General features: G+C 33.2%; 1 protein-coding gene across 2 annotated transcripts in view; it reads left to right on the top strand.

The window, feature by feature from the left end:
* The first annotated feature begins 77 nt into the window (after positions 1-77).
* Positions 78-15,346, top strand: part of tio (zinc finger domain-containing protein tiptop) — a 717,631-nt gene continuing 702,362 nt past the window's right edge. The window contains exon 1 of one of the 2 annotated variants that reach the window (XM_085957596.1): positions 78-1,091. Coding sequence is in view for 1 of the 2 variants with exons in the window: in XM_085957599.1 (XP_085813725.1) it covers positions 1,085-1,091 (7 nt within the window). In the remaining variant the exon portion in view is untranslated. The remainder of the gene's footprint in view (positions 1,092-15,346) is intronic. The other variant, XM_085957599.1, reaches the window with a different exon arrangement.

A 15,346-nucleotide genomic window follows, 5' to 3' on the forward strand; every position in this document is an offset into this window, starting at 1 on the left:
GGTGCGGAGAAAGCGCGCCAACATTCCGGATGAGTTTCCCGCCACGGGCCGAAACGCAGCGGAGACGCCCGACGACCGGAGTGTCCGGTGATTGCGCCGCGGAACAATTCACCCGTCGCCGGGACGTCAGTCAGCGTCCGGCAGGCCGGCTACTTGGGTGTGCGTCGCGACGCCTCCGATTACCCTAACTCACTATCAGCCGAGCCATCAAAAGCTACCGTTGCTTACTAATAATAAAACACAATCCTTCAATAACATTCACCGAATGAGCACAACTTCTTCCAAGTGCATTCCTCCTTATTATCCAATTAAAATTAAAAAAAGAATAAACTTTTTTTAAAAAACACATGAAAGTTTTCCTAAACAAAAAACTCGATGAAAATTTTCGGGTGACATAAGAAGAATTTTTACTATTATTACTAACCTATGTAAAAAATATTGTGTTATGTAGTGTGAAGACTTGAATGAGAGTTGTGATACGACCGTATGAAGTTGAATTGTTTGGTTCTGTGACAACTTACTTTTTAGCAGACAGTCTGTCAAATCAATTGACTGCCAACCTGCACGATGAGATCATAGACAAAAAACTAGTATACCCTGATCAATAAATAAGTTATTGGTGATACCGAATAGTACTTAATCATAAATTATAGCAAGTTTCTAAGAATAGCAAATAATCTAGTATGAATGATTTATTTACAAAAGATTGATGATAATTAAAAATAAATAATTATTAAACTATACCTACCTACACGTACCCAATCAATAAAATTGTATACGATTGTGCAATATTTCAAGCATTTTTTTAAAAGAATTTACAAGAAATTCGTAATTGAAAATATCTTAAATAAAATTGATTGATTATTAATAAATACATAAGATAAAAGTGTCCATACATACTTACAATAAATACATTATAATAACTTAGAATAAAAATATAATCGACTTACTTAAATATAAAATCAAAACAAAGGTGTTTTGTGAAACTGCACTTCATAAAAAAAGTTGTGTAAAAGTTTTATTCACCTAATATTTTTGACAAGTTTGTGCCAATGCAGTGAAAGTCTTTGAAAGATTTTTTGGAATGAAAGGTAAGAGAATTATTTTACCTGCTTAAATTTTAATTATTCTATCATAACTACCTACCTATCTAATTTATATAAGCAATTCATACAATAGGTATATACACACAGGGAAAAATATAGGTACATAGCTACTTAGTAGAATGGTGTCAGATACTTGTGGCAGTGCAGACGACTCATTCGGGTGGTGTACAGTACACCGTTGCAAAGTGATTTCTACGTGGCCGCAATGTTAGAAGAATATGTCCTTCCTCTACCTACCCACACAACTATCATAAGATGAAGATAATTTTATTTACTTATCAGTAATTCGAACATAAGTTTATACTTAATTAAATAACGCCAAATAACTATTAATTTTATTATCTAACCAAAAATATTACATAGCTACTATCTACCTATCTGCATATTATAAAAATAACAATGTGGGTAGTTATAGGTAGATATCTATCTACTCATCAAAAGTGAAAAATTTACTAGATGCGAATGTAGGTAATATAGGTAGATGAATATAAATTGATTGAAAACTAACCTATTTCAATTTTATAGATATAATATTATGTAGGACATATTATGTGAAATATTTGTAGGTACGTAGGTAGATACTTATACATAACTTACCCACTAAAAATCAGTATTTAGGTAGGTAATCCATATTATAAAAGCTTTTTTGAGATCAGTCCTACCTAGCTACCTAACAATGTGCATTTGGTACGTACCTATGTAGGTACATAACCTAACTTATGCAGGTGGCATACCCACCTACTAAATAAAGAAGGTATCGTGCAATTACCTACCTACACACTTTATAGGTAAGTAGGTATCCCTATTCATCTTTAAAAATCCAACTACTTATAGGTATCTACTTAGAGCTTAATAAATATTTTTGATAAGTAGGTAGGGGTGCACCTCGGTAGTAGTTGTCTGTCGGTACCAATTAAATTAATATTATTTGATTAAATATTTATATTGGATAAATACATACTTAGGTAGGTTACTTACACAGGTGCTAATTAGTTATCAAATCAATATGGTGAAATATAGGTATTATTATTGTATACCTACTTAGATATTAGATATACATAATTTTAGATATTTATACTACCCTAAAATTGACTATTGGTAGATAATCTGAAATACTCGTTGATAGGTTTGTAGGTAAGAAGTACCTACCTATCTACCTGTTTATGTAAAACATTGAAAGATTTAGTGTAAATAGGTACCTTACTAAATTCCAAAGAAACCGGATAGGTACTTTTTATAATCTGATTAATTGCATTAATAATATGAATAACTTGTAGGTACCTACCTACCTATACTTACCTACATTATCATTAGTTTATTAAGTTACATTTTGTAACAGTCACTGATTTGACATTGGCCAAATCAGAATGGAATGAAACGAATGAGTGTCAAATGAAATCACTGTCACTTTGACATGTCAAAATATGATGTTACGAATTTGGCGGTGTGTGTGTAGACTGTTGGTAGACACATATTATTATTCGGCCGCATTTATTAACCTGTAACTCACCTGTCACTTGCCATTTTGTAAAGTTCCCTGACAATTCGTGCCAGGACCAATCATCACTGATTACAAAAGAAGATAAACAAGCCTTATTTCTTGACGTTAGACAGATTTTAATAACATAAATAAATCGAATTAAATAGGTACCTATATATCTTAGGGTTAATACTTTGATTTAATCTGAAAAAGTATGAAAGTCCATGTCATAGAATATCATATTATTATTAATACTAGGTAATAAAAATCATCTACTTATAAGTAGGTATGTACCTAGATCTCTAATTTTTTAAATGGTAGGTACCTACTATATTTAGAAAAATTCAAATATCAAACTGAATAAGTCAATAGTTTGAATTTATTACTTGTGTGTATCTACCTATACTTATAGAAATGGGCTTAATTTCAATAGATCAGGCCGCCACATAGGTACATAATGTAAGAAAGAAGTCCTCTACTTTTTAATATTTGGTAAAATAAAAGACGTTGAACATGATCTAGTGGATGGACTTTCGAAACTGAAAAATGACTAGTTACTTAGTACTAGGTACCTAAAACTAATTAGGTAGGTATTCAATTAGTTGTACCTACCTAAGTCATTTCGCACAGCAATCAGTTAATTCCATTATCCATAAATTGTAAAATATAGATATGTATCTACTTATAGATAGTGACATGATAAACACTATAAATCTGGAATTTGTTATAAATTAATGGTACCGTTTTGTTAATTAGGTTGGTGATAGATAGGTATGTAGTTACTATATACTTTGATATGTAGGTAGGTACAAACATTGATTATTTCGAATACGAAACATGTTCGACTTGAACCGGGCCTAAGTCATTCATTTTGTATTAAACATTTAGCTTATATCTGCCTGTGAAAGAACAGGCTGCATTAATTATTTTACATACCTACTTAGATAGGTAGTCAAGTAGGTAGGTAGGTACATACACCGAACCAATATTATTTAAAATATTTAAATAAACAATCATAAAAAATCACGTGATCGTGTCAGAGTAGATAGGTAAGTATATAATAACGAAATAAAAAAAGGTCACCAAAGATAGCGATTTTATAAATAAATGTTTATAGAAGCCAGTGAAGTTGTTAATGCACCATCGTATATAATATTCATTTTGGTATGGCTACCAATATTCAAGTACCTACCTACCTAATTTGGAAATCTCAGAAACATTTTTTTGAAAAATATTTGTACCGTGTGGTACGTGAACGCGAGCTAACAACTACGCGTTCGATGAGTGGTCTCATAGTCCTTTTATATTAACGACTAGGTATCTTTCATAATTTTAAATCTTAGGTAGGCATGTAGGTATTACCTATTTATTTAATAAAAAAATGTTTCACATACCTACTACACATTTTGAGAAATAGGAATTTCAATCAATTAGTATTTTAATTGAATACCTACTCTCTATTCCAAACTCTTTGGTAAAAATAAAGAAAATCAGCTAGAAATTAAAAAAAACTCAATAACATTTATTTATTTTGCTTGCGGCACTCAAGCTATGTTCTTTGCTTTTTTGTATTTTTGAATATGGAATGAATAAATTATTGGTGTTTTAATTATTTGCCTATCTTGATTTTTATAGGTACCTACCTATATGTTATTACAATAATATGTGCATGACCTATTATTTATGGCACGGATTCAGATGCTTGTTCCTTGATGGTGCACCTATACTCACAAACTAACTACTTAATAGTTAGTTATATATTTATATATATTTTAGCATACAGTGCGAAGTAGATATAACAGTTGATTTATTGTATCTATATAAATCTATAAAATATCAATATACCTATTATGTTTTCTTTCAGGTGAGATTGTTTATTGGAAAATACCTATATGTAGCTATCCAATAGCTCTTTATAATATTATGCCCACTTATTACATGAATACCTATCAGTGACGTCCCTAGACAAAATGACGCCTCTAGACAGTGCCAAAATGCCGCCACATTTTTTTATACAATATTTTTATCATCCTTTCATGACTCCAATATCTAAGAAATGTGTTGTATGAATACATTACTAACAATATGTATACCACTAAATGCCACCCCTGCTTTAATAGACAATAGATATTGCGAGTCCACGGTTTCAGATACATTTAAAAATTCGCCTGACAACTTCCAAAACTGATGAGTGACTAGCAAACATTTTACACAAAATTAAGTAATTATGTACCTACCTATAATTCAAATATAATTCGAAAACCTGCATATGGTATTGCTGTTTACCAAGGACGTGACGTCCAAGGAAAACGGAAGTAAACTAGACATCGCGAACCCAACAAAACATTATAGTCTTATTACAACTTTTATAGTAATTATTACATTTTGTTTCCAACCAGATGAACTTTTTAATGGAAAGATATTTCCGATATTACTTAGTTTAGGTGGCTATTTGTATATATACCTAATGATTCTCCTTGATTTGCCGCCCCCAAGCGACGCTCAATCTGCCTACCCCACGGGACGTCACTGATACCTATGTATTTATAAAATATGGTTTATTAATAACACAAAGCTAGATTAGCGGTGAAAAATCGTTACCTACCAAACGATTATTTAACGCAGGTACCTACCTACACCTTGAATAGCAAATCTACCCATGTGCATTTAACTTTTTATCTCTAATTCCTAATTCCTGTTTTCTTGACAACTGACGCTAACCGAGCAAGCGGTTCTTTTATCAGCTGTAAGTAAGTATAAAATATAGGGGGAAAAGGCTATACATTTTGTATGGAAATCTATGACACCATTAAACGGACATTTGAGTATCAAAGCCGATATGTACACCAATGCGTGGCCCTTACAGGGGGACCGACAGGGGTCCAACCCGCGGGCTTGGCTTAGTAGGGAGGGGGGCGTGGCGGGTCGAGCAGTTAAGTGAGCTAAACACATTTGCTCTAATAGTAAAAAAGTCGGCTGATGATTTTATAATTATTTTTAGCGTGTTTCCTTGATTAATAAAAATGACTGCTCACGGTAATCATGGTAACTGCGAAAGGGTGTCGCAATCAGTGCTTCATGATGTGATGACGAGTGCAGAGGACTCAATAATTCAAGTTGATTTATTTAAAAATACAAAAAAATCGCTAAAAATACATGGAATAGGTTCCTTCCCTTAATTTTATCTCGCGTAAACCTGGGGTTTGCTAAAACCATTTGGGAAATACTGCTGTAGAACATTACACTATTCTTAACCTTAGCGATATGTAGAGGGGCCTCCAAACATCCTGGCCTGGGGCCCGCTTCAGGATGTTCAAGCCATACTCCAATGTAGGTAGGTTCATACCATAGAGGTATTAAATAAGGGGCAAGGAATCGGCTTTCTCATACAACTGAATGAAGCAGGCCAACAATATCCGACAACTTACGAGAAATGGTGACGCGATAAAAAAAATGCAGGGCATATAATATAATGTTAACGTAGAAATTTTTCCGCAAGTTGATTACCAGCCTGCCTCACCATACTTTTTCACCATACTTTCATATAACCTGCCGCCCCTAGGTTCATACATACGCCCTTAACAAGACGTGGGGCCCCCGAAGCTATTGCAAAACAAATAATATAGAATATACCTAGTCTGACTCAGAAAATAACAGCAATACCTATAACTTAGTTTGGCAGTGTTGCCATGTCTACTGATGTTTTAGTACTTTGTTAGACAAGTTGTTTTACTGTTAAATCAACTGACATTTTTATTGTATATGTCACTATAATGGCGGTATTGTTACAATAAGTATGTAAGTATATTTATATTCACATTTTTGGCCTTTTAATTTAGACAAACACACCTTGTACCTTCGTCCAACAGGCGTTCTTTCCGACTGCAATGTTAATATGTAATATGTTAATTTATTCAGCTATACCTACCTCAGCAATCTTTTTTATGTAAGTAGGTACCTGGGGAGGTGCCTATTGTCGTTTTTTGTTAATATTGTAAATAACACAATTCTTTTCTTTTTAGGTTAGAAATATTTTTCAATAATCTTATATGAATGTTGATAATATTTGTGTAAGTAGGTATTTAAGAAGGTAGGTACCTATCACAGAACTTTTTTTATTTCTTTGTGATGATTTTTAACACTTAATAAAAAAACTTTGTGATTTAAGTACCTACCTACCTACATACTTACGATATTATATTTAAATTACCTCACGGCTTATGCACTGACGCTTATTCAAAATTGGTGTATTTGAAACACACACTACTGTACGTCTATAATGTGTGTTTCATTTTCGTCGGACACTCAAACATTCAAAACCCTGCTTCAAAATGTAGTGTATTGGGGTATAGCCAACCTGAATTCTATTTATTAATCTGTTCTGGGTTAATAACATTATAAATAGCACGTGCATGATAATAAAATGAAAATATAAAGAAATGGGAATGTGTTTTTTGTTGTGGAGTGTTGTTTTTTAAGAAGTAACTATCGATATGTGATACTTCGAGCAAGTTCCGAGTGGCATCAATCATCATATGAAATATTAAGTTAAACAGAAGTTCATCAAGAACATTTAATCATCATCATCATACGTTTCTTCAACTATTAATGTGTCCTGGCCTACTAAAGCAATTTAGGTACTATATTCCGGACGACCTAGCGCTGATGCTTTCCAAAATTCTCCTGCGGCGCTGTCCAGCCATCTCAGTTCAGGTCTTTCAACGTATGCGTAGGTAAATAGACCGCCTTGTTCAGTGACGTCCCAAGGGGGTAGGCAGATTGAGCGTCGCTTGGGGGCGGCAGTTACTCGAAGGGCGGCAAATCGAGGAGAATCATTTGGTATATATAGAAACAGGTATCTAAACTTAGTAATAACGGAAATATCTTTCTATTAAAAATTCAGTTCACTGGTTGGAAACAAAATGTATTAATTTACATAAAAGGTTTAACAGGACTGTATTTTTCGTTCGCGATGTCTATTTACTTTCGTTGTCCTTGGTCATCACTCCTTGATGACCAACAATGACACGTGCAGATTTGCGAATTATATTTGAATTATACGTAGGTACCCAATTAATTTATCCAAATATTTTTGCCAGTGATTCACGGGTTTTGAAAGTTGTCAAGTGTATTTTTAAATGTAGGTATTTGAAACCGTGGACTCGCAATATTGTCTATTGAAATAGAGATGGCATTTAAATTAGATTTTCTGGTATATATTCTCTTATTAATTTATCCATAGAATACATTACTTAGATATTGGAGTTATGAAAGGATGATAAAAAAATACTGTATAAAAATGGGGTGGCATTTTGGCGCTGCCTAGGGGCGGCATTTTGTCTAGGGACGTCACTGGCCTTGTTGGTAGCTTCTCTGTCGTCGTCGATCCAATTCAGTCTTTCCATTTTTACATAGGTATGTAGGTACCTATGCCGCATGATCGTTGCATACCTCAAAGTGAGTAAATAACTCCTCATTATAATATATTATATTATATCGACCTCCAATAATTGTCATTTTCTATAACAGTCTTAAAAACTATTCTCAGAACTCTCCTTTCATAATAGGTATTTGATGAGGTCCTAGTTATTTAGATTTAGTTAAAAATTATTGCATCAGAATATTTTCTGTAGCTATTGTATTGCTGAAATGTGGATCGAAAGATAGGTATGAGGAGGATGATTACATGTAGGTAAATTGTAAGTAAAATATTTCACCGTGGCACAGTTCGCCGTGAGCTTTCTTATCGGAATGCGATGACCATATAGGTAGGTATAGGTAAATCGTTCTACAGTGGCACCATAGGCGATTCGCGCGTGTATTGAATTGCTTGCGACAATGCCTGTTTCAATGCTAGCAAACAATACCACTACAACTGCAAGCCGCATTTGCCGTACTCATGGTGCCACGGTAAAACGATTTACCTATACCTACTGATTCAATATGAACATTAATTCAATTTTCATGGCTGCTTTTGACAAAAGTTATGAATGCCAGAATGAAAACCTAACCTAACCTAACAAATAATCCAGTAGGTATATCGGCTATTTTCAAATTTTGTTTGCCTCTGGGTTCCTGTATTCCCGTAAATCGACAAGAACCGTGTTTTATTTAGACATGAATTTTATGTCAGTACTATAAGACCCAAAGAGGTTGGACGGTCTTATACGGCCATATATTTCCGATACAACATTTGACGGTGATGTGTGAAACGGTGAACTTCATACGTACAAGTTTCTGGACACGGAGGGAGGATGGGGTGTTCTAATAATATCAAAATCAATCAGAACTACGCCACTGACTAACACATATTAAATTTAATGTTAGCTAGGTAGATATGATTAAATTGTATCATGATTTATCCTCGTCTGTCATTATTTATGTTTTATACTACCAGCTGTCTACTGTTGAATAAAAAAAAAGAATTATTAAATAATAAATATTTAGTTGATTCGAGTTGTTCGTCAATTTGGCCGTCATTTATGAGGCATAAAACGGAGTATAGACGGTCATTACCCGTTTATAGACCACTAATATCCCAATTAAGAACAATAAAAGCCATGTCCCTGTGCGTTTGTATGGGTGATATGCCCGCTTTATGCGCTCCTTTAATTGGTCGTTCCCCAAACACCTTCGCTTTGTCATGCACGGGTTATGGTTTATTACTACATTTTTTGACATGGAAAAAAATACTTATTCCAAAAAATAAACGTTAGGTACCTATGTAGGTACTTATATTCAAGCATTTTCCTAAAGGGAGGAATTCGTGAAAACAAATCTAGGTATACCTATATTGTATCAAATTTAACATTTCATGCACCATGTAGTGAAACATAAGTCCATTAAACTATTTTTTTTATTTAACTAATAATTCACAAGATTTAAGAATGTAACATTCTAATTATTGAACATACGTAATTTTCAAAACACTTCTGAGAAAATATACAACTAATAGAAAAAAATCTTTTTTTTTTTAAATACGATACCCAGCAGGAATCGAACCTGCATCTCTCGGGTTTCGCGCCCATGCACATATAGTTGCCACTATTCTCTAAGTATCATATTACTTAATTGCGAAAAATTTAACTAATTGTTCTTAATACTTTCTGAAGCGCTTTCCTGCTGGGTGTCGTATTTTTTTCAAAAAAGATTTTTTCTATTGGTTAAGTATATATTTTCTCAGAAGTGTGTTCAAGCTTATGTAAGTATGTTCAATAAGTCTAATAATTATCTAATAATATAAGTGAAACAATCACAAAAACCAAAACCTTGAGGAAATCACATTAGTATTGTGACCTCACCGGGAATCGAACCCGGAGCCCCCGGGTAAAAGCCAGTACCTTAAGCATTTGCCTATGGACAATGACTCGATATTAAAGATTAATTATTAACTTTACCCATATAAATGTTTTATTTACTACATTTAATAAATGAATTATTGGTCAAAAGCAAATAGGGTTTTCTCCACCACGTAGGTACTTACTTGTTTTATATATCAGTACTTAAAAAAGGGCAGGCACCTACTTATATTTATCGCATTGTTTACATATTATGCTCAGCAGAGGCGAAGGGCGGAGGTAGGCTTCGGAGATCTAACATAAATAGTGGAAATTAAACTTTGTCAGTTATATCTACATAGGCACTTCATTGACTTCACTTCAATTAACTCCTGTCTAAAACAAAACCATAATTATTGATATAAGATAAATATTCTTCTGTCTATAAAATATCTAAAATGTGGCATTAAATCATACGCATTTTAAGATATTTAATAGATAGAAGAGTATTTTTTATATCTGCTATGGTTTGGCTAGATAGGGTTTAATCGAATTAAGAAAAACCATCTCCAATTTGTATTCTTAGTTTAATGAAAACAAATACTTAACTATGGACTGACAAAGTTTAGTGTGCACTATTTATGTTGTATATCCACAGCATACTTCGCCACTGGTAGAATACACGTTTTATAATTTTGCACCTTTTTTGCACTTTTTACTACACTGATACGCCTCTTTGCCTGATTACCTCGCATAAAATTAGATGAAAAATGATATTCACATGTACCTATTACATTATATACTTATATATAGTAATAAATAAATAGATAATAAGTCTTGTGTAAAACAAATTAGAATATATTACGTCATTTTCATCCTAGAGCCGGATTGGAACGTTATGAAGCGTATAAGTGGGGCCACACCGGCAACAAGTCGCGCGACAACTCGTTAAATTTTACGATAATTATCATAATTGCTTAAGAAATTTTACGATAATTATCATGCTTATCGTAAAATTTAACGAGTGGTCGCGCGACTTGTTTTCGGTGTGGCCCCACTTTATAGTTTACTCAGGTAATTCATTTTACTTAGATGGGTAGGTACATAGGTACTTACATAAGTAAGTATACTTATTTATGATCATTTTGTATTTTGTTTTGTCTTTTGTATGTAAATACGTATTATCTATCTAATATATATTAATAGTGTCCTCTTCGTGTAAATAAATAAATACATTTGAATAACACCCTTCCAATGACATTAATATGGAAGAAGCATCTAGAAAATAAAATGACACTCACTTTGTGTCGGGTCTGCCGGATGGCGAAATTCATATTTTAATATCGGTATCCTACGCTCAAATGAACATTCTGCTTGCAAGCGGTCTGGCGACACCGCTGGGTCTGCCCATACAAAATTTCTGACTGTCAGGTTTCGACTCCACCGTTATTATTGTGTTACAAAATGCCAATGTGCCTAGTTAAAAATTGTAAAAAAAATCTACTAAACACTCCAAGAAAGATGGGATATCACTTTTCATGCGTTAGTATTATTTATTATTTATAAAATGCCATTTTAAGATAATGTTTATTCAATGCAATTGAATGACAGCAACCATTGGACAGTCGCCTGTGATGTGCTGGGCTCACTTGCGTTTAATCTCCGAGAAGTCGTAAGTAACCGAGAATCTGTTTCTAACGCAATGAGTCATGACACTAATACGCCATTACAATAAAGGTTATATTACTATAAATTCTCGAAGCTTGTATCGCATAATGGAAATGGATACGTCATATGGTCACGTGACATCTACCTATACATCTGTGAATGACTTTCATGCACAATTTCTCGTGCGCGCCGGTATGAAGTGAGTTGTCCATTTAATATGTCATTGCACCCTTCTTCTTATAAAGCTCAAATTACACTAGCTGACTCGCAGATCCACCCAGATCCAACAACTCACCCCGATCGCACTAGTGACTGGATTGTGAAATTCATTCGACGATTGATGACAGTTTGCTAGACGGTTACCATACGTTCTCGGTAATCGAGTCTGCCAATATCGATGAGCTTTATTCTTATTATATAGTTGTACCTATGATAGTATAGGCTGAATGGTATTTCCCAATGGGTCTTGGGTTCAAATTCCACGTCTTATTCAAATAACATGTTACTTTGCAGATCAATGTATGTTTAGAACCAGCGCATGAAACCAATTATTGAGAAAATGGGTAATGATTATTCCTCGTAAAAATTCAATGCGATTTAGATAATAGGTACCCCTTTATCTTACACATTATCCTATCATAGAGACTAGATTTTATAATAAAGAATCAAACATACAAATTAAAAAAAAAACTGTGGTTTCTAAATAGGTGGTGGAGCACCTTCAGAAAGATCAAGAAATAATATTCAAAAAAAAAATATGTAACAACCGCACTAACCCCCCCCCCCCCCCTCCAATAAAGTTGACAGGTAACCGGTTGTAAAGAAAACTGAACAATAGGTAGCTACCTAAACTTTGTCAGTCAAACGTATTTATTTTCATTGAACTAAGACTACAATGTGTAGACATGTAGACAGTGTTTGTTAGATTTTAAAATTCGATTAAACCCTGCATAATCCAAGCCATAGTAGATATTAGTAAAAAAATATTGGTTTATCTATTAAATATCTAAAATTATACCATTAAATATTAGATAATTTTAGAAATTTTATAGATAGAAGAATATTTTTTATCGTTGTGGTCTGTTATAGGCAGGGATTTATTAATTTTAAACAGTTAACCAACACCATATATCCCTAATATTATTATGTATTCATAATTCAACGGAAACAAATAAGTATGACTGAAAAAGTGTGCACTATTTTTGTCGGATCGCCCTTATCATACCTAAACTATTGTGGTTTGGTTTATGCAGGGTTTAATTGAATTTTAAAAACTAACTAGGTACACCATCTCCAAATTTTATTCTTAGTTCGATGAAAACAAATACTTATGATTGATAAAGTTTAGTGTGCACTATTTATGATGAATCTTAACAGCCCACCTCCACCCTTCGCCACTGCTATTATACCCAGCTATGTAATTTCAACCGAGTTATGCTGCTAAATCCCAAATAGGTAAGTACACAAAAACCTATTTAAATTGAATTTCTTAAATGAATCCGCTGTAGGTACGCGTGAAGCTAACAAAAAAAAAACAAACAAAAAACGTAGATAGGTAATGAAGGCATCAAATAAAAAACATAAAAAAAGACTACCGGAACAATATATTTTTACGAGTCGACAATTACCATGTCGGGCGAGCGCCGCTAGAGGCGCTGCCTTTTAATGTCCTCCCAACTTCTTGTTATCTTTATTTTTAGTGGAGGGATCTATCTACTGCCTTCCTACGGCAGGTCAAGAAAATCTATGGAATGGAAATTGTCTCTGATTGCTACTAACACAGAACACTCGCCTAACGTGACGCAAGGTAGTTGAGTCATTGTAATTCTATCGTGCCTATAGCATATCACATAATATTTTTTGTTTAGAAACGTATTTGAAGAAAATATATTTACCTACCTATCCGATAGATGCTAACGAGGTGGTGAATACTACAGACACCCAAAATAAATAGTATGTAGGTACTTATTTTGGGATGTTTATTATATTTTGTTATTTTTATTTGGACTATGATTAGGTACCTAAGTAATAATGTAAGTAAATCAAATGGTTATATAATACCTACCAACCAATATTTAAAGAAATATACAGTGTTACTACATACCAACGAACTTAGCTAAAATTATTTTTATATTAATTCTTATGACATTTAAATACGGTCGTAAGGGGAGATTTAGCACTATAGCCGTATACCTGCCTACGTGAACTGAAGCTAGAACTATCTGTACGTGCCTACGCTGATTTTGTGGTTTATCAAATTAGACACAGGGTGGTCGGCATTATATTAAAAAATCGAGGATCGAGGATAGTTTTCTCTTCTGATGTCGTAAGAAAATAGGTGATCTGTCCATCAGGAGTGGGCTTTACCTCGTACTTTCCGACCTTCGACCTGACCAAATAATTTTCTCAATAGGTTTATGAACAAAAATTTTCAGAATCCACATAACAGACAAATATCTAGAATGGTGTCAGATTCTTGTGGTAGTGCAGGCGACTCATTTGGGTGGTGTTCACCGTTCCAAAGTGATTTCGTCGTGGCCGCAATGCCTGAAGAATACCTATCTATGTCTATCGTACCTACGTGGAGTTCGTTGAAGATAAACTTGTTTGTCCGTTCACGAGACTCTCAATATCCTCATCTAGTCTTTACCATCCAAATCCCAGAGGCATAAGTAAATTATAGGTAGGTACAATCTGGGAAGACAAAAAACTTTACTAGACGCATTTAAGTTGCTTAGGTTTACCTGACGTTTTTACCAATTAATAAATATACATAGCTAATAAAAATGTATAAATATTTGTATATTTAGGTATATTTTACCATTAGCATAAATTCATATTAGATATAGGTACTTTCTTACATAACAGATAGGTAGCAAGGTACCAACATAATATGTGTGTACTCATCAGCAACATCATCTTGGCTACGTGTTAAAACTGTGAACTAATATGCTCTGCACATTTTTAACCGCACTTCCATTATAAACTAACAAGCTCCTACCATTTAGTAGACAACAGCGCCTAGAAGCGTAGCCAAGAAGATTTTGCAGAAGAGTAGATACCTACATTTTTTTGCGAAACTTGCAGTTGCATTTCCACCAATACTGGGATCAAAAAATCCATGAATTATTATTAAGACTGACAGCGTTGTGTTACAAAGTTGTAAGTAAATAAATAAGTAAAAATTCAGTAAATATTTTTTTAATGACTTGGTAAAAACAATAAACATATAATGATTTAAAAGGTTTTATACCATAAAAACTTATAATATTTTAAAATATGTATCACTAATGTTTATTTCACACACATTCAAAAGAGTTCATAAACAACTCACTAAAACTTGATTTAATATTAAATTTATTGCCCGATATGCGAATAAAAATATAATTAGATATAAAAAATCAAATGAACAAATTCTTTTATGTTTCTTTAATTGTGGACACAAATTATACCCATATCGAAAACCAGTTTTGAAGAAACTGATGTATAGTATAATTTACCAAACTAAAACTGTGACCGACATATTAGGTATAATTGACTAGGTACCGTCTTTCTTCTCTTGATCACGGTGTTAAGGAAAATGAAACATATATGTTTAAAAAGACATTACTATTGTTTAAAAAAAGTATTTACTACTTGACGACAACTAGAGAAAAAATGTATTTGTTATCTATGCCATATTAATAATTTGTGTTATGCAAATATTTTTTATTTTAGTATCGAAAGTGATTAAAAAAAATAGGTGTAATAAGTAGGTAGGTAGTACTTACCTCACTTTAAAGAAAAAAATATATATTATTTTAATTAAGTATAAG

This window comes from Rhyacophila brunnea, unplaced genomic scaffold (genome assembly GCF_057557595.1).
Source record: "Rhyacophila brunnea isolate RB1 unplaced genomic scaffold, BYU_Rbru_1.0 scaffold_7, whole genome shotgun sequence".
In the NCBI taxonomy this organism is placed as follows: Eukaryota; Metazoa; Arthropoda; class Insecta; order Trichoptera; family Rhyacophilidae; genus Rhyacophila; species Rhyacophila brunnea.